The following is a 27,786-nucleotide window of genomic DNA, read 5'->3' as shown; positions in this document are numbered from 1 at the left end:
GCGGGGGTTCGGGTGGGGTCCCCAACACATGTTCAGGGATATCTCCAGGATATGACCCCCCACCTGTAGGTTGTGAGTTCTGGGCCCAGATATACTATCATGCTACCTGTTAAGTATATGAAGAGTGCAAAGCTAAGTGATCAAAAACCATCAAATACATAAATAAGGCCTTGAAATCCCAAGGGCTTACAGCCAAATCCAACCATGTATCAATGGTTGAGGTTTGAGTCTATTACCAGCCCACTTGATTGTAAAGATAGCTTAGTTCATTTTTGAAATATTTGTTTATTCTCGCCTGAGGCTGAACCAGATGGTTCACAAGCTCACCATTGGACTGACACTGAGCTGAACTTCTAGCCTCATATTCTCTCCAGCGGCAAGACTACCTACTTCCACCTCCTTGACATCAGCTATCTCCATTGCTGCCTCAGGGAGATTAGTTTAAGCTCCCAAAATTATAATAAAGAAAAAAAAAATTAAGACATGTCCCCTCATGTGACAGTGACACATGAGCTGGGACATGTCACTGAATATTAATGAAAAAAAATATTTAATTTATAAACCCTTCATGAAACCTCATCCCGCCCATGGATGAGGTTCCATGAAAAAAGCGAAGGCCGCCTGGACTCTTCGCTTGCCCGCCAACCTTGAGGTTGGACGGGCAGTTCAATTTATTAGTTTAATTGGTATTTAAATGGCCTTCATAGGCCTTTGACAGTTTGGCAGGCACGCAGCCAACTCGGCTGCATGCCCACCGAACTGAAAATCTAAATGATGCACGTTGATGTCAGGACATACACCTGATGTCACCGTGCTTCATTTTACATGTCGGTGAGTGGGCCCTGCCCCTGTTCGCCAACCCGAAAATTCTGGCCTAGGAGGCATTATCACAGGGGGAAGTCAGAAACAGCTAACGCAGATGTTTAATAAAATTTAACCAAGTGGTGTCTGAGACTGTTGCACTGTAGATTAATGGGTTATATAGAATTACACAGTATTTGCAGCACAGATACAGGCCAACTGGTCCATGCTAGTCAATGTTCATGTACCACACGAGCCACCGCTCACTCTTTGTCGTCGAACCCCATCTAAACTTCTGTCCCTTGTTCCTTCATGTGTTTATCTGGCTGGAAATGAATCTGTTTTACTCGCCTCAGTTTTTCCATGAGGTAGATTGTTCCACAATCCCACCACTCTTCGGGTAAAGAAATTTTTCCTGATTTCCCTATTGGATTTGTTAATGACTATCTTACAGCTTTGGCCCTTATTTCTGCTCTCACCCATGAGCGGAAACACTTTCTCTACACTTACCCGATCTCAGGGCCTTAAAACACCTCTCATCAGGTAATCCCTTGACTTCCTCTCTTTTTCTGGAAAAAGGTATGAAAGCTCCACGTGTTGTTCAGACTTACCTCTCTCCACTATTATAGTGGTGATGTTAACCTATTTATTTCAAGCTGCTTACTTGCCCAGCTAAAATTGTGCAGAGAGAAATTTTAGAAAAGCAGGTTAAGCACATGTAGCCATTATTCCACAATATCACTTCAAGCACTGGAGAATGCCCAGAATTTTCCCTTTCCTGATTGGTGCTTCAACAACTGGTTCAAGTGGCAATGATTACAACTCTAAAGGACACATTTTCAGGCAACAGGAATTCCACCGGAAGGAGGGGGGGTTTTTCCTAAATCCACACCAAGTACTTCAAGGATGGGCTTTCGCCTGCCAAGTTTCCTTTTTGGGTCTCCATTGTTGATGCAGGACGGCCTCTTGTGCCAGATCTTTGGCACCAAGTGGGAGCACGCTGCCACAATGGTACTGGATGAGGGGCACTGCTGCAGTGCTAGAAGGGGACAGAACAGCCTTAAAAGGAGGCAAGAGCCCCAAAGATCGTGCAAGTGACTGGTCCGAGGCCTTCCAATAATGTTTGGGCCCTCTTTATCCACCTGGTATCTTGCTGAGCTTGTCGGATTATCCTGTAGACCACTGCCAACCTTCTGCTGATGGCCCCTGGGGTCAGCGGAGACAGAGATGGCAAGTGGGAAAACATGGGGGTGGGGTGGGGGGCATGGTGGGAGTTCCCTCTGGTTTTTTATGTGCGGCAGGCAGCAGAGGGGCAGCTGGTGACCTTGATCAACTTCAATGGGGGGAGCAAACTTGAGATAGGGGCCAGAAGGCAGCAATGGGCCTCACCAGCCATTTGCCCCTCTCTTCTGATGCTATGTTGTGCAATTTGGAGAAGGATTGCACAGGAAGATCTGGCTGTGATACATGAGGTTTTGCAGCTGACATCCCGCCCAGACAATCCAGATTGATTACTGCTGTGGTGTAGCTGCAGTACCTTCCGAGTTGCTGTGGTAAACAGGGAGATCTAGGCTAAGCACTAATGAGACTTGAATCTTGGCTGCGCTGCCTCAGCTGAGCTTTGAAACTGACAACGCTGTGGTAATGTTAGATTCAGTTTATTAAGGGGTTAACCACCAAGGTAGCCAGCAGTAATAAGTCTCCAGAATGTCGAATCAGCAGCCTGAATTATGCCTCAACCATGGTTGCTTAATGTGAATTAGTGGGAGGCTAGTTATGTAAACGTGAGAAATGTCATGCTCACAAAGGTGAGTCCATGTTTATATTGATAGTAACTTTCATCTTTATTGTTTTATCATAACGAAGGAGCATAGGGAAATTGGTTATATTTATTGTGCAAACTGTATGGTGTTCATTTGTTTTTGTATCAATAAATCAGTTTACGGTTTGATGCTGAGCCTTGTCTTGAAGTCCTATTCATGAAGATTCATGTGATACATTGCAGTAGCCATTATATGTAGAAAGGTTTTTCTGTTCCCTGACCTTCCTCACTCTGCCAATGGCGGTCATGCCTTCAGCTGCCTAGGCCCGAAACGCTGAGATTGCCAACCTTGAAACTTCCCCATCTTTCCTCTAGGATGCTCCTTAAAAGCTCTCTCGTTGACTAAGCTTTTGGTCATCTCTCCATGTCAAATTTTGGTTGTTAATGCACCTGCGAAGTGCCTTATGCTTTACTATGTTATACATGCTACAAAAATGCAAATTGTCGTTACCATCCCTAGGCCATGCTATTGTTTAATTAGATTTGGACAGTAGAAGGTCCACTCTGGATCACAGGGGAGCTGAGAGCTGCCTACAACAGTGACTGAATCTGCAAGAATATCTGGCATTCAAGAAGTAAAACTGATGGCCCAATCGATCTTTGCAGTAATATAAGACTTGATGTAAGGTGTTGGGCATCATTCGATAGGTCTTACTAAGGTATTCATAGACTTAGGTAGTCAACAGTAAGTATTTATCAATTACTAAAAACTATAGACATGGGTACGGAAAAGGTCCAAGCTAGGAGCTGTCTCCATGCTTGCTTCTATACACGGCCCTGTCTAACACTACACTGACCCCTGGATGCGGGTCATGTGTTCTCCTTCATGACTATGTAGGCAGTACTGTATTCAGTCCAACATTAACCCTTTATTTGCCAAACCCTTATACTACAGGACTGGAGACTGATGAGTTCTCTAATCTCATCCCACACTAGAAGTCTTTAGTCCGCAATGAAATTAGGAATGAGAAATAGGGTTTTCTCTGCAGCCTGACAAACAAGGAAGTTGCCAGCGCCTGCAGACACCATTGCTGGTTTTCTTTATAATATCAAACATGTTCACATTTTATGTCTTCTGATGTGTAAATTTGTTTAAGGCATTGCTTAATTTAACGTAAAGTGATTGTGAAAATCACCACAGTAACAGAAGTTATAGCAACAAACCCAACGGCACAGAAACAAACCTGTTTAATCCTTTGTATTCAGTGGCCCTAAATATATGTCCTCCTGTTAATGTCTGTATGAGTTTCTGAATCCTATCCTTTCATTTCAGGTGCAGGGTGTGAAGCCTGTCTTTAATGTCAACTCATTGGTCTTGCTTGGGGAATCAGCTCAGGACCTACATTCCATTGAAATAAAATAGTATTGCCAGAAACCTGGGTATTATGGCAGCAAATGTCAGTCAGCATGTTAACAACCCTGTCCTGGGGGACATGTGTCCCATCTGCAATGAGCACTTACACAGGTTCATCCTGAAGTACATTCCATACAAGGCTGTCTATCAGGTGAGAATAAATTAGATTTTACAAAGAAAGGAACACATTTATATGCACCTTCTCACATCTCTTAGAATTGTCTCAAAGCCATTGGCTTGCTATGAATTACTTTGAGGTAAAGTGAATGATTAGGCAGCAAACTATTTTGCATAAACAGACAGTTAACCTGTTTTTGATGGAGATGGGTGATGGAGAATATTAGTCAAAACACATACAATCTACTGCTCTCCTTCTCTCTTTCTCATTATTGTCAAGTGTCCAGTTAAATTTGAAGATGAAGTTAAACGCTTTATTGAAGAGAAGGCACCTTGGTAATGCAGCATTCCCTCATATTACACCGCATGTCAGATATTGTACTTTAGATCAAGAGTAAGGCTTGAACCCTCAACCTTTTAGCTCATAGGTAGGAGTGCCACTACTGTGCCAAACAATGAAAATGTTACAGCTTATATGCGCAAATGAAGATCTCTCTTGTTCTGCTGTGTGATAGATTACAATGAAGATAAACACCTCTATCAACCTGGGTATGAGAGCTTGAGACTCTTTCCTCTGAGCCAGAAAGTTGTGGGTTCAGTCCTTGCTCCAGGAAGTAAGCACAAAGTTCTGCTGTTCCCCAACAGTGAAATATAACATTTTATAAAGTAACAAAAATAAGACAGTGCAAGGAAGTCCAGAACTAAAACAGATATGTTCATTAACTTGCTCCCTTGTAAACTGAAAAGGCCTTATTGTGACTCTTTGCTTATGGTACAATAATCTTAGAATAACGGGTTAATAAAAATTACAAGAGTCTAAACCGGTAGTCTTTGAGTGAGCAAAGCAATAAGTCTGCTTACACATCATTGAAACCATTACTTAATAAATGTGAGTCACTGGTCTATCAAAGCTTGAGAGACTTAAGTCATCAAAGTTCTCTCATCAGCGCAACTACAGGTAGGATAATGGACATTTGAAATGCTAATGATTCCTGGAATCACAAATAACATGGTACATTGGGAATTAATGGATTAAAACAAGCATTGTTTGTAATATTTAGATTTTTAGCAAAAAAGCCAGGGGAGAGGCATGGAATGATTTTTACCCAGTAAGTTGTTATGTTCTGGAACGAGCTGCCTGAAAGGGCGGTGGAAGCAGATTCAATAATAATGAATTAATTCACCGAATGGGCTCCTTCTCTGCCCACTGACTCTTAAGAAAACTAATCCATCCCAATTTTAAGAATCATCTCTTGGAGCAAAGTTTAGGAACTGCTACATCCGGACGGCTCTGAGTGATTTTCTTGTAACAAGCTCCGAAGGAGGTTGGAAACTCATTCAGCCTGAAGTTTCGTGCAGGTTCAACAACTAAGTCATGGTTAACTGTGTTTGAACTTATAAGGCACAGAGCTCCAGGCATTGACACAATCTGGCAGAGAGTGCTACAGGCAGATCAAGTCACAGCAAAACCTTTATTTGCAATAAGTGAACTACATCAACTTTACAGAAAGCTAACAAACTAAGCTCGGAAAAATGGATTTGAATCTTGTCCCTACAAGCTGATCAGTATGATTTCATCCAGCAGCTATGCTGAAGTATTCAGACCAATTACATCGTTCTATGTGAACACTCTGACAACTTATCCAAGTGAAATCTTGTTGGAACCATGTGAGATAGGCTAAAACATAATTTACTGATCTCAGAATATGGCTGTACAATAGCCTAATCAAGTATTTGTTTTTAAAATATGAACTCAGTAGAAAAACAAAATCTACGTTCATTGAGTTCAGAAAACCAATTTTCAATTTACCACAAAGTACCAGACTGTGGGCCATCGCCTTGTGTATTTCTGATGTGGTGCCATGGCCACTTTCCAGTTGTAAATCTCATGTAGTGTTTCCAACCTCATTTGAGTGCATTCCTGGGAAGTTAATCTCATGACCTCTCTCCTCTCATTGTCCCACCCACAAAACCCCCGCCCTTTGCCATCTGACATGCCCACCATTCTCCCCAAATTGGAAAGAAACAGACTCTTCATTACCCACTTGGGTAATGCTTGACTTGTCAGTCAAACAGTCTCCAATATTTTCATGAATTAAAAATCGAAAAGTGGTCAAAGAAAATGACAAAACTCCACCTTTTATTTTCTTAAGGACACTTCTATGATTTTCCTCCCAGCTTGCTTGCAGCAATGTCCTTGGGATTGATCGTAAACTCTGGTCACATGACTCCAGAGCAAAAGTCAGGAGGATTGGCAACATTAACCTCAGTTCCCAGAACCACTTCTTCGTGCTGAAACCAATGCAAAGTGTGGTAAAGGCCACAGCAGTGGCAAGGACATAGCAACAGAATGCTATATTCCCCTGTTGGAGCCTCAGGCATGTCAAAAATTGGGTGTTATGAGGGATTTCATTTTCATTTACTGATTGCCCTTCCTTATTTCCGTTCTATTTCCCAATTCCTGAAGGTGATAATTTACGTGGGAGGTACAATTTTTCTCAGCTGCTGGTTTTCCAGGCTGATCTTTCCCCTTCCTAACTATGGGACTATGTGGGCAATTCAGTGCTACATTTTCCCTGCTTCTTCCCTTAACCGTCCTCGAGGTTGCTGAAGATGCCAAAATCAATACAGCCCAGTGCCTGAATCAGGACTGTTCCTACTCTGCACTTTGTCATTCATTCACTCTGATACTCTGCAGGGGATGAGTTTTTTTTTGAAAACTTTTTAAATTAAATGAAGCCTGTTGCCTTTTTGTTAAACAAGCACTAAATGATAACGCCACAAGGGATTTATCCTGATGTAACCTGGAACATTTTATTGTTGCACACATAAAGCAGATTTATGCATTGGCCTAACTTATCAGTTAGGGACATCATTGCTGCTGTCAGCTGATGTGCATACAGCAGAACATCTTCATAATCAAGCCTTTAATTTAAGTAAAATCTTTTATGCCCATGAAGCAAACTGGAGAGTATGCAGTTCAGTGGTGCAGTAATATCTATATGCAGTTAATATAATTTTAGTGATGTGAATGTTAAGTAGGTATATCTAAATGTCAGACTCATTGCATTTCATAATTCAACAGGGCTTTGAGGTAGCTTTTACAAGCAGACTATTTCTTATTGAACTTTGAAAGCTAGTTTACATTTTGAGGTTTCAGGCAGACTGTATAATTCTTAGCTCTTCAACTTTCACTCAGCATTTAACTGTAAATTTGAGGAGTTTTGTACACTCTGCATGTGCTGAGAGAACATAATCATGTTTAACGTGGACTAGTGTTGCAAGGTAGGGCAATGTCTCAGTGTGACTGCACCCTGTGATAAAGCATCGGTGCCACCTGCTGTTCCTCAGCAATGTCAGTGTTACGTGTAATACTGGACTTGAGCCTTTAAAATAAAAATCCTTTCATGTTATACAACATCTTAAAGCATCCCTTAAACAGCTCAGAACCCTGCATCTACAATTTTGAAGTGCTGTTACTTACTGTCGCACAGGCAAGTCTGGCAGCAATTTTGCATAGCAAGAAGCCACTGAAAGCTCTGCTGCCTGTGTCTTAGCTTGCAGCAGTCCAGTTCCCCTATCACCCCTGAATGAACCACACTAGCTTGCAGTCAAGCAACATCTTGATTTTAAAATTCTCATCTGTGTTTTCGAAGTCCACCATTCCCCTCCCTACCTCTGCAATCTCCTCCAACCCCACACCATCCAAGATATCTGCACTCCTCTTTTGCATTCCCAATTTATTTTATTCATTCATGAGCTGTAGGCATCGCTGGCAAGGCGAGAATTTATTGCCTATCCCTGGTGGTGAGCTGCCTTCTTGAACTGCTGCAGTCCACGTGGTGTAGGGACACCCACAGTGCTGTTAGGGAGGGAGTTCCAGGATTTTGACCCAGTGACAGTGAAGGAACGGCGATATATTTCCAAGTCAGGATGGTGAGTAGTTTGGAGGGGAACTTCCAGGTCGCGGTGTTCTCATTTGTCTGCTGCCCTAGATGGTAATGGTCGTGGGTTTGGAAGTTACTGCCTAAGGAGCCTTGGTGAGTTCCTGCAGTGCATCTTGTACATGGTACACACACTGCTGCTACTGTGCGTCAGTGGTGAAGAGAGTGAATGTTTGTGGATGTGGTGCCAATCAAGCGGACTGCTTTGTCTTGGGGGATGTCATTCAATCACACTCCTCCATTAAGACACTACCTTTTTGATCAGGTAGATAGACAAGGGAGTCAAGGATTATGGTCGGGGGGGGGGGGGCGGCAGATGGCAAAGTGGAGTTGAAACCCAACCAGATCAGCCATGATCTTATCAAATAGCGGAGCAGGCTTACGGTGCTGAATGGCCTACTCCTGCTCCTAGCTCCTTTGTTCCTAAGTTCTTGGTTATCTGACGTAATATCTCCTTATGTGGCTTGGTGTCACACTTTGTTTTATAACACTCTCATGAAGTGCCTTGGAATGGTTCATTACATTAAAGGCACTATATAAATATAAGTTGTTCTTGTAGTAAAAGCATCCACAAGCAATAATAATAAATAGGGATCAAACTTGCTGAAGGAGGAATTGTAAAGAATGCTAGGACACATCTACTGTTAATTTTATAAGAGATTCTTATATTTCATTTATTTTTTGTGTCCTTATAGTTGCCCCAGGCACTAGAATGTTTAAAGTGGAAGCCATGGCTTTGCCTTGGCTTCACAATAGCAGACACAGCACAATACACACCCCTGGGAGCATAGCACATTGTGGGTGGTTTTAAATGGGCTTGGTAAAAAGAAGTCATTGCTTTTGCAGCCCTAAGAGGCAGATGTCAAGCATACTGTTTGGGACCCAAATTTAATTAAGTCAAGTCTTGTTTTGTTGTGGAATAGTGCTGGTTGAAGTTGTTTATATCTAGGAACTGGGTGGCACACTGAGTTAGATGCTGGTCTACTACCTCTGGGACCTGGATTTAATTCCAGGTCAGATTGAAGGAATGAATTTCTCCTCTATCTATGTAGGTGTCTTTGGTGAAATGAGTTTGAGTAGTCCCAATGGCCCACTGTCACAGCAGACTGGAAGGAGCTTTATTGTGCTTCTGGCTATACTATAGGTAGCTGAAATGGGATGGGTTCATCCCACATCCCACAGCTCATACCAGGCGCTCGAAATGAAAAGAGATCTAGCTTCCAGTTCCAGCATCACCTTAATGAGTACAATTATCTTGTATCATAAAGCAAATCATTTATGCCTATGGGTTTCATTAATCTCTGGTCTGTCACAAAAGGTGGTCATTCAGATATGCTTTAATTCTGATTGGAAAAGTATTATTTTAGCCTTGTTTTTGGTAGCTTGGGCATTAAAGAAAAGAGGCATATAGACTGGCCTAAACCCCATGTTATGTATTTGTTTGTTTGCTGTACATCTTATATATTAGATATATCACAAGCTATGCAGAGATGACACCAGTTCTAAGTCTACAACAGGCTTATTTATAGTAATTTAAAATATCTCAGTAATCACAGGGTTTCTACACAGATATTTTCAGCCCAGGTTCTAGAACTTTCTGTCAGGTGTCAGTTACTTAACCTCTTTAGCTCCACCCATTGGCTTAAGCAATCAAGTAGAGTGAACATAGCTTAGTGAACAGAATAACATAATCAAACATAGATCATTCAAACCACTGAACACAACACCCCATGTTCCCCACACTGTGTCACCATATATTTCAGGAACTTGTAAGTAGATCTATGGGTTAATTTCTCATTATCAAAGGAACTGAAGAAAACAATTAAGATTCATAACTTCTATTTCTTTGGAGCAGATAGGGTCAAGCAGTGGTTTATGTTTACCGCAATTTGTTTGTGCTACCTCACATTTTAGCTTCTTGCAATAGACTCGATTAGGTTTTAGTCTGAGCTATATGGTCTGTTGGCAGCATGCTGATTTACATTGTTTCAAAGGGATCTGAAGACTCTGGTGTGTAGACCGCACAATTTCTGATATACGTCCAAAGATAGGAGAAATAATTGTCCGCTGGTAGCAAACAATGTGAGCACATGTTCATGTTTCAAGTCATTTGAATTGCAGATTTGTCTAAGGAAGTTGATATTTTGTGATGAGTATAAGTAAAATGTATTCAGAAGTATCCTGAACTGTAGGAGGAATACTGGTTAGCATCCAAGCAGGACTTTTTGCTTTTTTCTGACTGGTTCGGGAATGGCTTTTTACCTCCTGAGTACATGACCTCTTTGTATCATTTGACATGGTTGATCAATCTATTGCTGCAATCCTTTTTAATCATTGCTCCATTGCATGAGACTACCCTTAAGTGATAACACTCCTCCTGACCTGAACACATTCAGCACATCTCTAGTAATGGCTTTTCTTCCCACTTCAGCTCAACCACCTGCAGAATTCATCAAAGTTCATCTGCAAGCTCTTTCTATACTACATACTGTCTCTCAGTGACATCACCTGCAGTCACAGGATCAATGATAGATGTATGCTGAGGGCAGCTAGCTCCACCTCTCCACCACCTCCAATGCCACCTTATCTCTGCCATCAGGTGAGATACTACTTCCTCCAGCTAAACATTGGAAACAATGGGTTGGCCATTTCTGTTAGAAACTACACTATGTTATCACTGACTCCGTAAACTCCCAGGCCACGACCTCAGACTGAAGCAGACTGAGCATCAAACCACATCCAATCAACATCAAGATCAGTTCCATTCTCCGCAATATTGCTCATCTCTATCGCACCTTAGCCCCTTCATGGTCTTCAACCACACCTTTGTCCCTTTGCCATTTCATTATTCCTGTTCCATTCTCTCTGGCTTCTGATCTTCCACCTTAAATGACAACATTTTCCAATAACTTGCCCTAGTCACTCTACCCCCAAACTTACCTGAAATTTAAAATCTTCATCTTTGTACATCTCCACAGTCTTGTCCTATCAAATCCTTCCAGATTCCTACAGCCTTACATTGCATGTTTCAACATTACAAGTGTCTGTTCTTCAGATGTAGTTCATTGGTTATAAAGTGCTTTGGGATGTCCTGAGGTCATGAGACATGGTATTGGAATATGGGACACCTGTGTGCTTGTGCGGCATCACAAAGAGCAATGTAAAGCCATGAAAGTGTTCAGAATAGAGTTTGCAGTGTCATTCTTTACCTTGATTCCCATTGTTACTCAGGTTCTTTGCACAATTGCAGCCTGGAGTCATTGGAGAACAGCAATCAATGCTGCCGTTCTTTTGCAAGATCAATGCTTAATTCTAAGCTTCACTACTTGTTACCTGCAGACAGATCTCATAGTGGCTACTAGCTACTGAACTCAGAACTAACTGAATTAGGATACAAAATGACAAGGTTTAAGAACAGTCCAATGCCATATCTCTCCTGTGCAATGAAAAACCGTTAATGACTGTTAAACTTTGAACCCTAATCTAATGATCAATACATTATCTTACTCTGCTTTATCACTCCTGTATTTTTATATTTTATTTGCAAAAATGTTTTGATTGTAAAACTGACCTCAATTTTACCCTTGGCTGTGACGGAAGTTGATTTTAAATCAATAAACCTTTGATGAATGAAAGAATATAAAAAATTTATCTTTCTTTCTTTCCTGCTTTCCATTTCTCTTCTCCTTTAGATCCGCTGTATCTGACTTTTTTTGTGTTCCACCTGCTCCTTTTGCCCACAAACAATGCCTAAGCCAACATCAACTCTACAACCTAGACCTCCCAACATCAACCCTTCTAATTCTCTCTGGCCTTAAAATCCATCTTTGCTTCAAACCTTTCAGTCAGTTGTCCAAATATCTGCCCCCACGACCTATTCTGTTTCCTTATTTAGTTCAATTTGTAGGACGTTCACATTCAAAATCTTGTATCAATGCATGTTGTTGTAGCCTCCTACCTGTATGCGTCCTCCTGTGTGCTTTCAAGTGAGAGCTTTTTGTGTACACTTTATTGCAGCCCTCAAAATCACACCTGTGTATGCGTCGTTTCTTCGAGTCAGGGGACTCAGATCTTCGTTGTAGTCTTGTACCCTCAATACTGAAAGGTGAATCCGAACTGAAAAAGGACACAATGACCATAGGATAAATACAAACCCAAACTGATTGTTACACGACCTCCTGTGAATATGATGGGAGGTCAACAAGTTATGATGGGAATCAAACAAATGTCAAAGAATGAACATTTCTAGCCAGATAGACCTGCCAATAATACATGAAAATTTATGTTTCAGGAGTTAAAGCAAATATTACACTTGCTTTTTCCAAAGTTCTTTCAATTTACATGGAGTGACAAGGTAATTTTTTTGTATTATATATTTAGATTTGTTGATTTTTTTTCCCTGTGCCTCTATCTTTTCCTCCTTTCTTCCCCTAACCAGTCTCATTCACCCATACCATTCCAAAGTGCCTAACACCCATTTGTACCTGAGAATTATAACTGGAGTGCCACAACAGCAACTCGCCAACTTATTCACCTGCCTGACACAGTTTTTCGGCTGCCAATAGGATAACCAAGGTGATGAAAATCACCCACCCCCTGTGTATCTTGTGTGGTTCTCATGCTCAATATGGCAATGTGATGCGCCAACACCTTTCTCCACTACCACCAGGAAGGAATCTAATTGTTAGATGGTAGTGTCTCTCAAACATTTTGAGAGTGGTCATCTGGCACACATTGTAGATATGATTCACATGTACTTAAAAAGGGCATGTTTTCAGCAGGGCTTTGTGTTGTATCTTAAGTGGGTGGGTTGTTAGGTTCTTTTCAGAGGTGTTGAAGCTTGGAAGATAATTGGTCCTTATCGAGATCTATGAGTTGCTTTTTTTTATTCATTCGCGGGATGTGGGCTTCATTGGTTGGGTCAGTATTTATTTCCCATCCCTAGTTGCCCTTGAGAAGGTGGTGGTGAGCTGCCTTCTTGAACCGCTGCAATCCATGTGGTGTAGGTACATCCACATTGCTGTTAGGGAGGGAGTTCCAGGATTTTGACCCAGTGACAGTGAAGAAACTGCGATATATTTCCGAGTCAGGATGGAGTGTGACTTGGAAGGGAACTTCCAGGTGGTGGTGTTCCCGTCTATAAGCTGCCCCTGTCCTTCTAGATGATAGTGGTTGTGAGTTTGGAAGATGCTGTCTAGTGAGCCTTGGTGAGTTCCTGCAGTGCATCTTGTAGATGGCACACACTGCTGCTACTGTGCATCGGTGATGGAGGGAGTGAATGTTTGTGAATGGGGTGCCAATTAAGCGGTCTGTGTTGTCCCATACAGTGTCAAGCTTCATGAGTGTTGTGGGAGCCGCACTCATCCAGGCAAGTGGGGAATATTCCATCACACTCCTGACTTGAGTCTTGTAGATGGTGGACAGGCTTTGGGGAGTCTAGAGGTGAGTTACTTGTCACAGGACTCCTAGCCTCTGACCTGCTTTTGTAGCCACAGTATTTATATGGCTCATCCAGTTCAGTTTCTGGTCAATGGCAACCCCCAGCATTTTGATGGTAGGGGATTCAGTGATGGTAATGCCATTGAACGTTAAGTGGTGATAGTTGATTCTCTCTTGTTGGAAATGGGCAATGCCTGACACTTGTGTGGCACAAAAGTTACTTGCCACTTGTCAGCCCAAGCCTGGATATTGTCCAGGTCTTGCTGCATTTGGACGTGGCCTGCTTCAGTATCTGAAGAGTCGTGAATGGTGCTCGACATTGTGCAATCATCAGCGAACATCTCCACTTCTAACCTTATGACGGAAGGAAAGTCATTGATGAAGCAGCTGAAGGTGGTCGGGCCGAGGACACTACCCTGAGGAACTCCTGCAGTGATGTCCTGGAGCTGAGATGACTGACCTCCAACAACCACAACCATCTTCCTTTGTGCTAGGTATGACTCTAACCAGCAGAGAGTTTTCTCCCTGATTCCCATGGACTCCAGTTTTGCTAGGGCTCCTTATTGCCACACTCAGTCAAATACTGCCTTGATGTCAAGGGAGTTCACTCTCAGCTCACCTTGGGAGTTCAGCTTTATTGTCCATGTTTAAACCAGTAGTGAGGTCAGGAGCTGAGTGGCCCTGGTGGAACCCAAACTGGACGTCAGTAAGCAGGTTATTTCGAAGCAAGGGCCGCTTAATAGCACTGTTGATGACTCCTTCAATTACTTTACTGATGATCAAGGGCGGACTAATGGGGTGGTAATTGACCAAGTTGGATTTGTCCTGCTTTTTGGGTACAGAACATACCTGGACAATTTTCCACATAGCCAGGCAGGTGGCAGTGTTGTAGCTGTACTGGAACAGCTTGGCTAGGGGCGTGGCAAGTTCTGGAGCGCAAGCCTTCAGAATTATTGCAGGAATATTGTCAGGGCCCATAGCCTTCGCACTATCTAGTGCGCTCAGCCATTTCTTGATGTCATGTGGAGTGAATCAAATTGGCTGAAGAATGGGATCTGTGATGCTGGGAACCTCCGGAGGAGGCCGAGATGGATCACTCACTCGGCACTTCTGGCTGAAGATTGTAGCAAATGCTTCAGCCTGATATTTTGTACTGATGTGCTGGGCTCCCCATCATTGAGGATGGGAAATTGGTGGAGCCTCCCCCTCCAGTGAGTTGCTTAATTGTCCACCATCATTCACGACTGGATATAGCAGGGCTGCAGAGTTGAGGTCTGATCCGTTGGTTGTGGGATCACTTAGCTCTCTCCATCACTTGCTGCTTATGCTTGACTAGTCTGTAGGACAGCTCTCCAAACTCTGGCGCTTGCCCCCAGATGTTAGTTAGGAGGATTTTGCAGGGTCAACTGGGCTGAGTTTGCCATTGTCGTTTCCAGTGCGTAGGTCGATGCCAGGTGGTCCATCCACTTTCATTCCTTTTTCGAGACTTTGTAGCAGTTTGATACAACTGAGTGGCCTGTTAGACCATTTCATAGGGGCATTTAAGTGTCAACCACATTGCTGTGGGTCTGGAGTCACATGTAGGCTAGACTAGGTAAGAACAGCAGATTTGCTTTGCTACAGGACATTAGTGAACCAGATGGGTTTTTACAACAATTGACAATGATTTCATTCCAGATATTTATTGAATTCAAATTCTATCATCTGTCCTGTTGGGATTCAAATCTGGGTCCCCAGAGCATTACCCTGGGTTACTGGATTACGAGTCCAGTGACAATACCACTACACCATCGCCTCCCCTTGGCTGAGGGGAAAACAAAAGTTTGGTACGAAAGAAGATTTTCCTCTAAGCTTGCCCTCCCATCACCACCATATGCTCAGTGGAAACTCCCTGATTGATGAACTTTTCATCAAACTTCTGCCAAAGTGATGGAGGAGCCCAGAGGAAATTTCCAGCACAGATTTCTTGGAATTTCTCACCAAGCTACCGATGAATCCCAAGGAATTTTGTTTCCGCTATTTTGCCCCCAGAAGTTGTGACTTTCCAATTTTTGTAACTTAAGCATCTCAACTCACTTGGGACTGAAGCTTCTGCTGATTTGGAACTTCATGTCATAGCCCCGTGTCCCTCGTGAAGAACTAAATTCATCACTCGTGCCTCCCAGCAACTGTCTGAAAGACAGGAATCTTTAGTCACCTGCCTTCTAATTGGCTCTTAACTCAGAATCACGGATCATTGTATCAATCATCAAGCCACATAGTCTAGCAGACTTTCAGACCTTAATGAATTATTACAGCAGCCTAATTGAAGCGCAAAGCGACTAGAAAGGAAAAGCCAGCACCGCTGTAATTATTCCTGTTAGTATGTGATTTTGGAAACTGTACAATTGAATCGGAGTTCTCAAACAACGAGTTGTACTTACTGTTTGGGTAATGCACACCCAAAAATAAGACAGGATTACCATGAGCACGGTTACTAACTGCAGAAGAAAAATATTGACACAACTAAGTTTGATTAATTGCTGTCAAATGGGAACAGTACTGATATTGTCCTTCACACGACTGATAAAACACTGAAGTGTACTCTAAGCCTTTATTTTATTTTCTGCACACTAACTTGATAAGCATTGGTTGTAAAATAAAATGTTGCCTGAGTGACCTTGGTTCATTCAGCAATACATTAAATTACTGTACAAAATCCCAAATGCAGTCTGAACCAGAACGCTGTGGTGCTTAATGTATCTTAAGAGTCAAATATATTCCATGACAAAAATAATGCACTGATCCAGCCCTGGGTTTAAATCTTCACAGATTGTGAGAGGTTTGCAACATGATGTGAGTGAAGAGCTCCGCTCCCAGTCAGTCACCATGCTGTCCACTTCAGTTTCAACTGATGAATAACTGAGCATGTTTATAAGCCCTAATTATGATAGTTGAAATAAATCTTGAGCAATTCTGCCCCACTGTGGTGCAGATCAGGAGGGTTCAGTTTCCAATTTATCTGAATTTATCTATGGTGATGCGAGTGATTAGGCTTATGCCTCCAGGATTGGGGTGGGTAAATCTAAACAATCTGGAGTTTCCATCCCTCATCTCTTGTTACCTTGTTAGGAATACCTGTATGTAATGTCAGACAAGGAGTGGTATTAGACTCAGCCATGCTGCTATAGTGGTTCACTAGCTTTCTGAGTGTAGAATAATGCCGACAGAATTGCTCAATGCACAAGGAATTCCTGCTCCCTCCTGATACCTGCAAAACTCATTTCCTCACTGTCTTCGAGAGTAGAGGAGTGAAGGCTGTTGAGTTTTTGTTTGTATTTTTCATCGTATTACCTGGTTTCTTGACAATGCCACTAATCAGTATGCTAGTCATGGTGGTCTATTAGCTGTGCAGCAGTGTGATTGCTTGCTGAGCTATTTGCTGCATTGCACCTTATCCTGGGAGCCCTACAGAGGCCAAATCATTTGACTGCTGCTTGGCTGACTCTGCGCTGTCGACAATGAAGTGCCATTATAAACCAACACCATTCAGGACAACGCAGCCCGCTTGATTGGCATCCCATCCACCACCTTCAACATTCACTCCCTCCACCACTGATGCACAATAGCAGCAGTGTGTATCATCTGCAAGATGCACTGCAGCAACTCACCAAAGCTGCTTAGACAGCACCTTCCAAACTCGTGACCTCTACAACCTAGAAGGACAAGGGCAGTGGGTGAATGGAAACACCACCATCTGCAAGTTCTTCTGCAAGCCACACACCATCCTGACTAGGAACTATATCACTATTCCTTCACTGTTGCTCATTTAAAATCCTGGAATTTCCTTCCTAACAGCACTGTAGTGAGAAGTCTTTCTATGCATGATGAGAAATTTAGCCAACACTATAGGCATGATGGAATATGTAGCTGTTACTGTGGGAACCTAGTTAACCATAAAATTTAATGGTCTTCGCAGCCTGGGTAAACAAGATGTTAAGGAGATAAGGAAACAGAGGCCCCAGTCACTGATAAACCTCCCAAGACCAAAAGCTGAGATAACAGGGATCATCTGCAAGCATGAATTGCCCCACTCATTGATGAGGTTACGTGACGTATGTGCTAAAGCAACATCAGCAATTGAGGACTGTGCCAGACAGTGTATTGCAATGTGAGAACCAAGAACTGTAAATTGTGATACAGGCTTCGCATTATTGAGAGATCTTTGGGGAAGCAGCCAGGATTGCACTGATCTCTCCCAGCATGTGCTTGAATAAAACCTTTGTTTACTTGAAGCTCACAGACTCGAGAGTGGTCATTTTACCACAACAAGGCCAATATAAACCGTAAAGAAGTGACGGGCAGTGGCTGATGGCATTACTGGGCACAGCAGTTTAGAATGCGGCACCAGCTCTGTTTCCAGAAGGACCCCAAGGCTTCCAGTATATGTGACATTTATATCTCCATGCTGCCAACAGCAGCATCCAATATTGGCAGCAGTGCTAATTCCTAAATGAGTCAGTGCTGCTGGCAATGGCAGTACATTGCATTTATATAGCACCTTCGGTGTGGTAAAACATGCCAAGGTGCTTCAAAGAAGTGGCTATCAAACAAACTAAGACATCGAGCCACATACGCAGATGTCAGGACAGGTCACCAAAAGCTTGGCCACAGCAGGTTTTAAGGATCATCCCTAAAGAGGAGAGGGAGCCGGAGATGGTTAAGGGCTGAATTCCAGACCTTGGCACCTAGGCAACTGCAGTCCATGCAACATCTTTGGGTCAGAGGGACTGGAAAAACGAAACCTACCCTGCGGAACACTGAATATTCTGGAATGAGGTGGGGAAACTTCCACTAAACGTCAGTAGGGTTGGAGGCAACATGAGGTTGCTAACAACTCTGTTCCTCAGTTCCCTTTTGCTGTGATTTTCTTTCTAAATCTTACACAAGTCCTGTCACGGTGTGGCAGAATTCCAAATTGCATTTTTGGGAGCAGCAGGACCTGGAATAAAATGCAATTGACTTGCTGTTTTCGAGATACGTCTTAATCACTCAATAGACCTCTCAGCTTTTCCATGTGCTCCAGATCTAGCTTCACACAAACAATTGGTCATTTGGACAGATCCTCTCAGATCTACTGTCAGTTTTTTTTTTAAAGGTCTTGTTCATTTTTATTTGTCTGTCAGGGATCATGCAAAATCCTGCATGTGGCACTTGCTGTGAACCTGCTGAAACCAGCACTTGAGTCTAAATTGAGTATCTCTTTTGTAATGTGCCATGGCATGCCCTCTGATGGTTTTGATTTAAGGTTATTCAGGGAATCATAGATCATACAGCAAAACAAGGAGGCCATTTGGCCCATTGTGCTTGTGGCAGCTCTTTGAAAGAGCAATGCAATGAGTTTCATTCCCCCTTTTCCCCCCCATTGTCCTGCAAATTTCTCCTTTGAGTGTACACTAAGATTGTATATTAAATATTCTGAAAAGATAACATTTGAATCAATAGCACGGACTTAAGTTGTTATGTGCTATTTACAATAATATTCAGAGTCTAGACTTTGTCCAGTGCCTATCACTGCATCCTCAGTGTTCATCTGTTGTTGGCAGTTCCAGTAAGGAGATAATTATATTCATTCCCATGTCCAAAGTTTCTATCAGCAGGGTGACTCAATTTTGTTGCATGAAAAGCAATGCTTGCCACCTCCACCATCTTGTGGTTTGAAGTGGAAATGCAACCTAAGTCAGCCAAAGATGAATGGAAATGGGATAACCAGTGTTCCCAGTAACATGCAAAGGACAACATTTAGAGAGTGACTTATTATTATCTTCAGGAAGGTGCAAAACACTTCGCAGCCAATGAAATAGCAAATACTGTACACTCGTTATCATGACATTTGTTGTAAACAGAAAAAACTGATACTTGTCCAGATCAGTGATGTAATAGGTTTCTGCACATCAAGCAGACAAAAGATTTGCTGAATACTTCTGCAAGGGAAGGTTTTCATGCTCTAAATGATGGTTCATTAAAAACTTTTCCCTTAACCTTCCTTTAGAATATTTTGTGTGGGATTGAGCATTCAGGTGGGTTCATACTCCAGATCTAGTGTGGGCAGAATTCCAAATTCTGGATTTCAAATAGCTCTTGTTCTTGAGGCTAACTTTCTACCCAAAACAACTTAAGCCTGTGCTGTTGTTTTATATGTTATTTAACATTCATTATTAACATACACATGAAAAGGAGAAATTTGCAGGGCTATGGTCAAAAAGCAGGGGAGCGGAACTAATTGCATAGTTCTTTCAAAGACCTGGCATAGCACAATGTGCTGAATGGCCTTCTGTGCTGTATGATTTATGAGGGTGTACAGTATTTGTAAAATTATACCCAGAGGATGTGTTTTAGTAAATAAAAGTGTAATGGTCAATCTCCATAAAACCTTAGAAAGAACACCGTTAGTACACTGCGCAGTTTTTGGATCCAGACTGTAGGAAGGGTGTTGAAGCAAGAGAGAGGGGCCAGCAGAGGTTCACTGGTTGCTGCCTGGCACGGGGAAAAACAAATTATAAAGGAAAATGTGAAAATCTGGGCCTGCTTTTGAGGGGAAATACAGGATGATTGAGGAGGGAGGTTCAAAATGAAGAAAGGATGGGATGAAGAAGATATGGTAGTGTAATGTTTATAATACTGGATTAGTAATCCAGAGGTCAGCATTAACGATCTGGCTAATTAAGTTCAAATCCCACTGTGGCAGCTAGAGAATTTAAATTCAGTTAAGTAAAATCTGGAATAATGAGCTAATATTAGTAATGGTGCCCATTAAGGTACCAGATTGTTGTTAAAAACCCATTTGATTCACTAAATTTTCTTTAAGGAAGGGAATCTGCTGTCCTTACCCAGTCTGGCCTACGTGTGACTCCAAGTCCACAGCAATGAGGCTGGCTGTTAATTGCGCTCTGAAATGGCCAGCAAAGCCACTCAGTTGTCTAGGAATTGGCAATAAATGCCAGCGTAATCTACACCCCTTGAAGGTTTTAAAAAAATGTTAGAAGCACACGTTACCAATGATTGATAGGTCAAGAATGAGGGGTCATAGGTATATGATAACATGCAAGAGACTCATGACAGAGAGCAGGAGACACAGCGTTGTCAGGCTGTGGAAAGCCTGATTGGAGCAGAGACTGTGATGACATTGGAGAATGCATTAAGTGTCTGAAGGAAAGGGCAGTAATGGAATGTGGAAGCTAGATGGGGATGTAAAGTAAGGACTCCTAATTCGTATGGCGAAATACATCAACATAGACTGGTTGAGCCGTGTGGCTTATTTTCATCTTGTTATTTCTATGTAATTCATTTTAATGTAGAAAGGTTTAATTTTTGTCATTTGATGGAAATACCTGTTAATTATGTTAAGTTTCTGTCTCTTTAAAAACCAGAAGGCTGTTGCTGTTGTTTTAGTTTTATTATTTGGGGGAGTAAAGTGCTTTTTTCACTCTTATCAATCCTATGTTTTTATTTTCCTAAATCCTTCCTTCCCTTCTTTTAAAATGTAGCTTCTTACTTTGCTAAGTAAATTGGGCTTATATTCTCTGGAGTTTAGAATAATGAGAGGTGATCTCATTGAAACGTATAAAACTCTAGGGGCGGGGGTGCTTGATAGGGTAGATGCTGAGCAATTGCTTCCTCTGGTCGGGGAATCTAAAACACAGAGGCACAGTCTCAGGATAAGGGGTCGATCATTTAAGACTAAGATGAGACTTCACTCAAAGGGTTATGAATGTTTGGAGGGTTGTGGATGCTCCATCATTGAATATATTTAAGGCTGGGATAGACAGATTTTTAGTCTCTCAGGGAATTAAGGGATACGGAGAGCAGGCGGGAAAATGGAGTTGAAGAAATGATTAGCCATGATCATATTGAATGGCAGAGCAGACTTCACAGGTCATATGGTCTAGTCCTGCTCCTATTTCTTGTGTTCTCTGTTTCCACCATCTTCCTCTTCTGAAGACGCTGCTTCATACTGAGGAATGGCTCTATTAAGGTCAACTAGGGTTACCAACCTTCCAGGCTTCCCCTGGAGCCCACAGAATTGAATTTCAGTCTCTTGGACTCTGCTGTGGGTGACTTTTTTCATTTACAGCAATATTAGAAAGGGAGAAGAGATTGATTGTGCAGGGTTGCTGGAGCGCAAGGTCCTATGAAGTCTCCTGGAGGTACAAGGAGAGTTTGCAATCCTGGTGCCAACAGATCTCTGCTTTTCCAAGCAGCTGTTCTTAACTTATGAGCCTGCACAGTTTGCTATCAACAACATCGAACCTGACCCAGTCCTTTCTCAATGCCACTCCAAACAAACATTCTGTCTTTTGGCTAATTATATAGTAATCAGTCACTTGGTAGTATAGAACTTGAATATTGCCAAAAACAGAGAAATGTGGCCAAACTTCTTCATCTTGCACAATACAGGACAAATGCAAGAATGCCAAATTTCAAACGATCACAACAATTTATACTACAGGAGAAAGGGGTGCTGAAACATAAGGGGATATTAGAAGAAATGACTTTGGTCAAAGAGAGGCAGTTTAAGTAGCATGATAAAGAAGGGTAAAGAGATTTGGGGATAGTATTCCAGAGCTTGGGACATAGACTGCTAAAGTCATGGCTGTCAATCATGGAGCGACAAAAACAGGGGATGCACAAGACGGCAGAACTGAAGGAGTGCAAATATCACGAGGGCTTCTAGGACTGGAGGAAGATACTGGGATAGTGAGCAATGAGGTCATATAGCGACTTGAAAAGAAGGATGAGAACTTTAAAATCAAGGTGCTGCTTGACTGGGGGCCAATGTAGATCAGCAAGCACAGGACTGATAGGTGAATGGGACTTGGTCTGAGTAAGGACACAGGCAACAGAGTTTTAGATTACCTCAAGTTTATGGAGGAGAAAACATGGGGGCCTCACCAGAAGTGCATTGGAATAGTCCAGTCTGGAGGTCTGGGGTTTGGCAGTAGATGAGCAAGGTGAGTCAGATGATGTTATTGAGGTGGAAAGAGCTTGTCTTACTCATGGCATAAATATGCGCTCAGAAGATCACCTCAGTGTTAAATATTACACCAATGTTGCAAGCAGTTTGCCTCAGACTGTTGCCAGGGAGAGGGATGGAGTCGGTAGCTAGAGAAGGGGGTTTGGGGTGGCGACCGAAAGCAATGGCTTCAGTCTTCGCAATATTTTGTTGGAGGAAACTTTAGCTCATCCAGTACCAGGTGTTGGAAAAATAATCTGATAATTTAGAGACAGTGGAGAGGTTGAGAGAGGGGATGAAGAGATAGATCAGCGTACATGTGAAAACTAATGCTGCGCTTTTGGATGATGTTGTCAAGGAGCAGCATATAGAAAGAGAAGGGGCCAACCTAGAAGTGTTAGTTTGTCAGACAACCTCATGCCAGAAATACTGGTAGAAACTTCTGATCTAAATAATATCAGTGCCTCAAAGGCATTTTTTGATTCATAAGTTAATGATAGATAGCTATTCAGCATATTGAAGTTTACCCTATTTAAATACCATTGAATGTAGCTTTTTGTTCTGAAGGCAGCATGCTAGAAGTTGTAGTGAATCTGGAATTTCACTTAATTAATATTTTTTCAGCACTGTTAGGAGTCCATGTCTCCAGGAGCTATATGCTTTTTGAAAAATTGGAAGGACATTGAATTATTTGGACATTATTTGGACAACTATTATTTCAAAAAGATTACAAGTTCACTTGGTCTGTGGGAAAGCTGTTTTTTTCAAGAAATAACATGACTTCAGCTAGATGACCAGCAAGACACCTGGTGGGATAAGAGTTATTTTGTTTACTTGAGTTATCATTTAAAAAAACCTGTTGTTGCCAGGCCTTGGGCTCTTGCTGATTGGCTGAAAACACTTGGTCTGGGAGACGTTGTCTCTGAACATTTTATTTTGAGCCCATTGTGTGTCTTGGAGAAAACTGTGAAGGAAGACTGCTTCTCTCTCTCTCTCTTTCCCTGTATTGCCTGCAGTCCAGAGTGGCGTGTTCACCTTCAGTAGAGAAGGTGTTCACCTTCTCATCTCAGTATAACTCACCTGTATTTTGAAAGCCAGTGAAGCTGCGACAAATGTAAGTTAACATATACAGTGTTTCACTGAAGCCCCATCTGAAAGGACTTCCAGATAACTGCTGTGACCAGCACTCTGTCAGGTCAACAGCATCAAGACCTTTTTGAACATTATCCTTGTTATAGTGTTCCCTTACGCCAACCTCTGCAGAGGCCTTATTTGTTTTGCTGTGCGTGTGTGTGTAGGTGTGTTGGGATTTTAAAAGAGGTAAATCATTACACTTCTGGATTATAAGTTGTATGTGAACCAGTTTTGCAACTTTTTTTAAAAAAAGATTTGTTTCCTAATAAATCAATTATTCTGTGTTTATTGAAAGAAGCCTGATTAAAATCTCTTTTATTCTGGGTCTAGCAGTAGTGAAGATGAACAATTGGTCATATTGACGAGTGAAATAAATATTTACACTACTGCTGCGACCCATGGAGTAGTGGGGCTAGAGAATCTGCGCACTTCTCCGATCCGGGTCATAACAGCACAGGGAACTTGGTTCTGACAGCACATCTCATTATATTGCAGTTAGATACCAGAATAGCTTCTGCTTGAAGTGATTCTGTGAATGCTGTGGCATTCACTCCATTTACGTTATCTCAGAGAATCCACACCACTGGCAACGGTAATTAATGAAGAACTAGGACTTTCATTTTGGATTCCTTGGATCATTCCCAATGTCTGGGGGAAGTGTGTACAGTCCAGAAAATACCAAATGTCTTTCTGCACGATATCAGCAGCAGTGTGCTGACAACCAAAGAATAATGGTGGCACTTCAGACAGGCCCTTCTTGAGTCAGCAGATTTCTAACCTACTTTTCTCAATGTTGCTGTTGGTACTGGAGCTAGTGCAGATGGTTAACTGTATATAAGGGCTTCTTTCCTCATAGGTGTATACCTGGCGTGGGTGTTATTAGCACTGCCAGAAAATCCTAAAGAATTGTTTTTGTCTATTCTATTTTGGAATACTGATTTCACAGCACAGTTATGTGAAAATTCATTTGGTTTGATGTAGAAGTACTATTCCAAAAGGATAGGCCCCAGCGATGTTTGATTAACCTTACTGATGGTGCATTCCCTGTGTTGAACTACAATTGTGATGTCTTTACAGTGTTGGAATATTATGGGTCTTTCACACAACACTGTGATATTCATTACACAAAAGATGATTGTTTTGAGAGGGCAAGTATTTTCATTTGGGGCAGGGCAAGAGAGGGAAATCATCGGCCCTGGTGCATCTCGTGTTTCTGAGTCGACTGATCAGAATATATAACAATATTAAATTATTGAATTTAAGTAAGTTCGACAATTCTGTTTGTCCTGGAATTTCACTTCCTTTGTACGCAATAAATATTTTATTGCAATTGAATATATGTTAAACTATACATATATATGTATTCAATGGCAATGATTGAACAATCAGCTCATCAAAACACCCTGCACCATATTCATTTTCATGTTCTGTTCAAAAGTCCGGATATCCTTTGAACAGCTAAACCTTTCACTTCATCTCCTCTAACTCAGAGGACTGTCAATGGCAATCCATCTGCCATTTATAAGATCTAGCCTTCGTAACTTGGAGTCAAGACCATCTTTACACACAAATAGAGCCATGCACAGCAGAATATAAAAAGTGAATGGGATAGCACAGTACAGAAAGAGGCTATTCAACCCTCCTTTTCAAGGACAATTAGGGATGAACAATAAATGCTGGCCTGGCCAGAGATGCCCACATCCCATGAGGGAATATAAAAACCATCCAGTCTATGGACAGACTCTTTCAAAGAGCAATCCAGTTAGCCCCACTCTTTCCCCATATCCCTGAAAACCTTTCCTCCTTCCAAATGCTTATCCAGTTCCCTTTAGAAAACTTCTATTGAACCTGTTCCTACCACCTTATCAGGCACAGCATTCCAAACCATTCATTGCAAAATAGAAGTTTCTCCTCATGTCGCCTCTGTTCTTTTGTCAATCACTTTAAATTTGTGTCCCCTGGCTCTCGACCCTTCAGCTACTGGAAACAGTTCTCTTTACTTTCTCTATCCAAACCCTTCATGGTTTTAAATGCATCTATCAAATTTCCCCTTAGCCTTCTCTGCTCTAAGGAGGACAACCCCAATTTCTGTAGTTGTAATCCCTCATCCCTGGAACCGTTCTAGTAAATCCCTGCTATAGTCTCTCCAAAATCTTCACATCCTACCTGAAGTGTGGTGCCCAGAATTGAACACAATACTCTAGATGGGGTGAACTGGTGTTTTATATAGATTTAGAATAGCTCCCTGACTTTCAAACTCCATTCAGCCCATTCCCACCAAACTGCCGACTACCCAATTTCCTTTTCCGGTCCCCAGAAAAGCAGCTAAGCTGAAGTGGTTTAAAAAGTTTCACTAACCTCAGGGACAGTCCCTTCCACCTTCAAAACTCCTCTTCTAAAGAAAACAACTCTCAATCCCTCTGCCTTTGCAAACTACTGCTCTAACTCCAACATCCCTTTCCTCTGAACATGTTGCTGCCTCCAGTGCCCTTCCTTCCTGCAAGAATCTCTCCAATCAAGGTTCTGCCACTGCCACAGCTCCTAGTCAAGACGCAATGGCATTCTCCATGGTGCATTATCTGGCCTTGATCTTCCTACAACTTTTGATGTGGCCCCGCCATTCCATTCTTTCCCTAATTCCCTTTTGCTGCCCCCAGCTCAGTGAGATTTTCCCTCACTTGGCCCCAGTTTTACCTATTTGATCATCACCAGAACTTCTCCAACCAATGGCTTCTGATCCCACCCCTGCACATGCGAACTTTCCCATGTATGCTGAGCACAGTCAGCTCTACCCTCTCTTACCAAATCTCACTGCACCTCCACCGCCTCTGCATTGCCAGCCTCCTCATGTGAGATCCAGTCTTAGGTGAGCTGGAATACCCTCCAGTTAGGTTTGTTAAAACAGCAGCATTCCATCTTGCTCCCTATTCACTGTCTCAAGCTGAACCAATCTCAGTGTCCTGTTCAACCCAGAGTTGAGCTTTCCACCGGCAAAGTGCCGAATTGGATAAATTGCAGATGTGATGGATTTTCTAACTAACTATAACACAGCTTTGAAGGGGAATGCTGCGCATTTTTATTCATTAAACAACAGCCTGGGTTCTGCTGCCTGGGTTCTGTAAAGTGCTTCCGCAGCACAAACCATCCACATGTAGAAAAGAACAACAGCAATCACCTGAGGATCAGCTATTTGCTTCCTTTAAAATTATAGCTGTTTCTTTTTAGATTTGGGAACTGTTCCAGTGAGGGCTTTCAAAATTGCAGCTTTTGAACTAAATTCCATGCAATCACAATCAACCGTTGCCTTCAAGAACTGGGTGTCCAGGATCACTTAAAAATGCACTGTACAGCGCTGTCCAATTAATATTAAAAAAAACCCAGCACCTCAAAATATATTTGAAATGCTTGGAATAAGCCAGGTGCTGTATGAATGTAACAGCAAGTCGTAGGCATAAATTGGTGAGGAGTTTGAGAGGAAAAATAGTCAATCAAATACGATCCCTTTTAAAATTCCAGAATCTGGTTGAATTCTTGACATACACAAAGCAGTTAATTTAAAGTCCTAAAGAGATTTGTATACTTGCAATTACATTTTGCCTTCCCAGTGCCTCATGTTGCGTGTCCAGTGTTTAATGCCTTCGCCCACAGCACACGCGCCCATGCTCGCTCATGCCAGCCTAACCAACCAATCCTGTGTAAGCTTTCAATTGTTGGACAGCACCATGGACTAAAGGAAAGCCAAAATATCACGTTGATGAAGTGGAGCTCCACCACCCTCTCTGCAGCGCTGCGCTCCTCATAGCCACTAGTCACTGACAGAGGAAATAAGCAGGAGGTGGTAGGAATTAAGAGCTCACTTCAGAACAATGGGCAAGGCATCAACCTTTTACATAAAAAACAGGAGGACTTGAGCCTGGCCCCTTCCCCCAACCCCCAGGCCTCGGCGTTTAGCACCATATGCACCCCCCCTCTTCCGGGCCGTGATATGAGGAGCTTAATAACTTCAATAAAGTGCTTACGTGAATAGTCACGAATGTGGTCACTTACTTTCCAAACAAGAGGTGTTTTCGTGAGGTCGCCAACGGTCTCACTGTTTCTGGTTTCCTTTCAGTTGGCAAATCTGTGTCATCCGAGTTACACAATTTCATTCAGCCAAGAACAAATTTGTTGACTAGAGCATGGT

General features: G+C 42.2%; 1 protein-coding gene across 5 annotated transcripts in view; it reads right to left on the bottom strand.

The window, feature by feature from the left end:
* Positions 1-27,786, bottom strand: part of klf12b (Kruppel-like factor 12b) — a 243,472-nt gene that overhangs the window by 8,518 nt on the left and 207,168 nt on the right. For 3 of the 5 annotated variants that reach the window (XM_041198790.1, XM_041198793.1, XM_041198791.1), the window contains 2 exons: positions 15,554-15,649; positions 11,997-12,154 (listed from right to left, as the gene is read on the bottom strand). In XM_041198790.1, the coding sequence (XP_041054724.1) occupies positions 11,997-12,154; positions 15,554-15,649 (254 nt within the window). The remainder of the gene's footprint in view (positions 1-11,996; positions 12,155-15,553; positions 15,650-27,786) is intronic. The other 2 variants (XM_041198792.1, XM_041198794.1) reach the window with 1 other exon arrangement.

Source organism: Carcharodon carcharias, chromosome 11 (genome assembly GCF_017639515.1).
Source record: "Carcharodon carcharias isolate sCarCar2 chromosome 11, sCarCar2.pri, whole genome shotgun sequence".
Lineage (NCBI taxonomy): Eukaryota > Metazoa > Chordata > Chondrichthyes > Lamniformes > Lamnidae > Carcharodon > Carcharodon carcharias.
This window is presented reverse-complemented; position numbering and strand designations above follow the sequence as displayed.